Raw genomic sequence first — 3,843 nt, 5'->3', positions numbered from 1 at the left:
AGAACTGTTTAACAGGATACTGCCTTTGTTTGAGGCCTGGCATGCTAGGTCAGCGCAAAGCACAAAAAAAAATTCTGGACACTTGGTTTTGATGGCACCCACAGGATGCAAGGCTTTTCCAAGCAAATGGCCAATTTCTTTCTTGCCCAAAAGAGCTTTTTCCTGGTCCCCAGCATGTATACAATGAATCACTTAATCCTACTGTATTTGCAGACGTATATTGGCTCCATTGTTGCCTCTGTGAACCCCTACAAGACCATTCCAGGATTGTATGACCGTACCACTGTGGAGCAGTACAGCAGGCACCATCTGGGGGAGATCTCCCCTCATATCTTTGCTGTTGCTAACGAGTGTTACCGCTGCCTATGGAAACGTCACGACAACCAGTGTATTCTCATCAGGTAAGTGGCTATTGCTTTAATTACCCCTGCTCTTCCTGCCAAGCTTTTGAAGGTAATTTGGGAACAAATACTTGGAACTGGCGGGGGGAGGGGGGCCTGGATTAAATGAAAGTATGTTCTGAGGCTTTTCCTTTAACCTCATTAATCCTCAGTTCTAGGGCAGTTTGTATGATTGCGAGCAGTCTTTGAAAGACAAGACTCTCTTTGCAGTCATTTAATGGAAAAATATCCAAGTTTTCTGCACTTTTGGCTGTTCTCCTCTCTTCACTTCAAATGCTTCACTTCCTCCCCTGGCTTCTGTCTGTCCAGACAGGCAATTTTGATAATGCAGTTTTCAAAAGTACTGAAGATGAATCTGTCACAAAAGGACCTGCAGGGACCCTGTAAACAGCAATCATACTAATGGTAAAAATAGCCATCCAATGAGTTGGCCATTTAATAAGCAGTGCAATTGATTTACCTCATTCTTTTTATTGATGCTTTGGTTTAACAAAGATTTAATAGTTTCCTGTTTGGTCTGCTCTGTGTTGGGATTCAGAATCTCATTTGCACAAAAAACAGTTTGTGCTTCAGTAGTCCTTGGTCGGGGCTCAGTCTCTTTTTCCCTCTTGATGCGGGGAAGAAGTTAAATGAGCCAGCTTCTCTCTTGATGCAGCTTCCTTCCTCATATGTGAACTGTGCTGGCTGATGCTTATTCTGCCTGCTTTGTGCCCTGAATACCTAGTGCCAGGATGGGGGATAGTTGCCTGGGATCTGCTGTTTTTCACCCTGTATAGGATCTGATGATGTAGGAAGCTTATGCAGGGTGCGGTGGGGAGGAGGTGGCAGTGGCAGCAGCACAGGATTGCCCTCCACCTTGCATCTTCTGCACAGCTGGATTTCTGACTGAATCCTGATCAATTAATTAGTTCCACATAACAGCCTCATTAGATCAATAAAGTTTACTCAAATTGGATATGAAGAAGTGGGGGCAGAGAGAACTTAGAATTTAGGATTTATCCAGAATTATCTGCTGCCAGTGCAGTTTCGTGGTGGGGGAGGAAACCCAGGACTCTTGCTCTGCAGCCTTGTCCTCTGAGCATGATACCATAACTTTTGCCAGTTAACAAGAACTGCTGGGATACAGAGTTTTGAAACAGATGGCTTAATGCTTAATGCTCTCAACTCACTTGAAATAGCTTCCACCTGTTTTTTTTTAACAGTATTGATAAATACAAACAAATGGTTCCGTATTTCCTGACAGGCCCTAGAAATGGATTCAGTATTACTGTTTTGAAAGAGAACTGCCTGAGTAATGCATGGAGGGAAAGTTCAGATAAATAAAATGACTCAGAGTTGGACTGAAATCTCTGGAAACAAAAAGGTGCTATTTCTCCGAGGGGGGAGGAGGAGAATGGTTTAGATGTTCATCCACTCTTGCTCCCTTTGTGGGGTTTGACAGTTGTCAGGGGCCTGGCTGAGCCTTGAGAGGAAGTGACTGGCTAAGAGCTGCTCTACAGCATCACCCCAATCAAGACAGTAGGGTTTTCCCAACTTCAGAGGGCACTGACTCTTGTGGTTTAACTTGAACAGAATGAGCGTCCACATATAGTCCAGAACTTTACTATTATTGAAATGTGAAACAGGTTTGATGACATTGCCCCTTAAATGTCACTAACAAGCTCTTACCTACCAGTGCCTTTCCACCATCTTCACGAATGCTGCTTAGTGACAGCATAGAAGCAGAGTTGCTTTTTTGACTATGTATAATAATTATGTAAAGCTGAGTCCAGATGGCATTTCATAGACCAATAAAATACAAAAAGATCAGTCACTGCCTCAGAAACCAATTGGAGTTGTATTCTTATGGCATGATGTCAGGAGACTTCTTACCTACTGCCTATTTACACTTGATTACTGGGATGTGACACCACTTCTGGTGCCTGCCTGGCAGCCCCTGGTGTGACTTTCAGTTCTGCTTTATGCCGTTATGTGTTAGGACAAGAGGTACTTTTCAACATATGTCACAGAAATGAAGGCTGGCTTTCGTTATGAGTGGCAACCACAGCTCTGGTGAAAGGATCAAGTAAATATGAGCAGTTGCTACAGCGCCCTGGCATACCAAGCGGTAGGGAAGGGACTTTGCCAGAAAGACATGGGTGTCAGACGAAATCCTACGCTCCATCAGATGCATCTAGCTTACAGACACAAGAGGCAGTAGAAAACTATGTTAATTTTTCACAATAATTATTTGGCTCCAGAAAAGAGCTGGTGAAGAATGACCTACATATGTGACCTATCACAACAACAGCAACTGGTTTGATGACAGATACAGGGGAAGCATTGTCAGTCAACCATGTTAGCAGTTTGAAGGTTATTGTCCCCATTATATTATGAATGATAAACTTGGTTAACGTGTTTGTTCAACTGACTCCTGAACAGTATTTTGTCTTTGCCAGTGCTCTATGTTGGCTTCTTTGTGCTGATGCATTCATTTTTTCTCACAGAGAGCATACTTGCTCTCTTTGCTTTTGCACTTTGTGTGTCTAATCAGTTGTACAGTTATTATCAAATGAAGTGTCAACAAAACGTTTGAAACTAGATTTGTCCCTGGAGCCCTAATCAAGGCATGTGGAAACACTTTGTGCACAAAGCCTTTGGGGGAGTGCTTAGTAAAAATAACAATACCTTGCTCTTAAAGCAGTTTTCAGCATACTTTACAAAAAATGACAATGCCACTTATTACCTCTTAAAACACTGAATGGCAAAGTTACTTCACCAAGGTTGTCCAGCAGGCCCAATGGCAGGTCCTGGAATAGATTTCATCTCCTGAGCCACTTTGCCTTTTGTGTACAGACAAACGATTGTTAGTTTCAAATTTATGACTGGCTTCTTTCCAGCCATGTACAGGTATCGTTGCATGAATGACTGGTGCCTCCTGAGAGTGGGGGAGGCACCATGGTGGAAAGTGGGGACTGCTTGCAGATGCCAGCGTCAGTGTCAGCATCAGCAAGCAGGGGCCACCTGCGTCGACAGCAGTGAGCAGGGACCTCCCACAGACGTCTGTGTTGCAGGAGAGGAGGGGTGTCAACTGGGGAGCAGGGACTGCCCGTAGACATCAGGGGTGAGGGGGGACAGGTAGCCAGCGGTTACCGCCTGAAGAAGCTGGTGGCGGCTTTGGCATCATTGTAACTCGTATACAAGTTAATGGTTGCAGAATGTAATGTTTTAGGCAAGCACCACAGCACAACTTCTTAAATGTGTTTTGCTTCCACAGAATATAAAGAAAATTGACTCAGTAAAAATTAAAAAGGTGCAAGGAAAAATTAGCTTTTGGTTTTTGCTTTATGAAACAACTTTTTTTTCCTGCTTATGTGGGAGTCTGAACATTAATAGCATGTAAGGACGTACCAATAGAGATTTTGGGGGCCAATACCGATAGCCTATTTTTAAGGAGGCATAT

General features: G+C 43.5%; 1 protein-coding gene across 1 annotated transcript in view; it reads left to right on the top strand.

Annotated features, from left to right (window-relative positions):
- The window catches only part of MYO10 (myosin X), a 242,585-nt gene that overhangs the window by 130,168 nt on the left and 108,574 nt on the right, over window positions 1–3,843 (top strand). The window contains exon 4 of the mRNA XM_019518465.1: window positions 214–401. Within this exon, the coding sequence (XP_019374010.1) occupies window positions 214–401 (188 nt within the window). The remainder of the gene's footprint in view (window positions 1–213; window positions 402–3,843) is intronic.

The sequence above is a fragment of the Gavialis gangeticus genome, unplaced genomic scaffold (genome assembly GCF_001723915.1).
Source record: "Gavialis gangeticus isolate Ggan-Ray unplaced genomic scaffold, GavGan_comp1, whole genome shotgun sequence".
Taxonomy (NCBI): Eukaryota; Metazoa; Chordata; order Crocodylia; family Gavialidae; genus Gavialis; species Gavialis gangeticus.
This window is presented reverse-complemented; position numbering and strand designations above follow the sequence as displayed.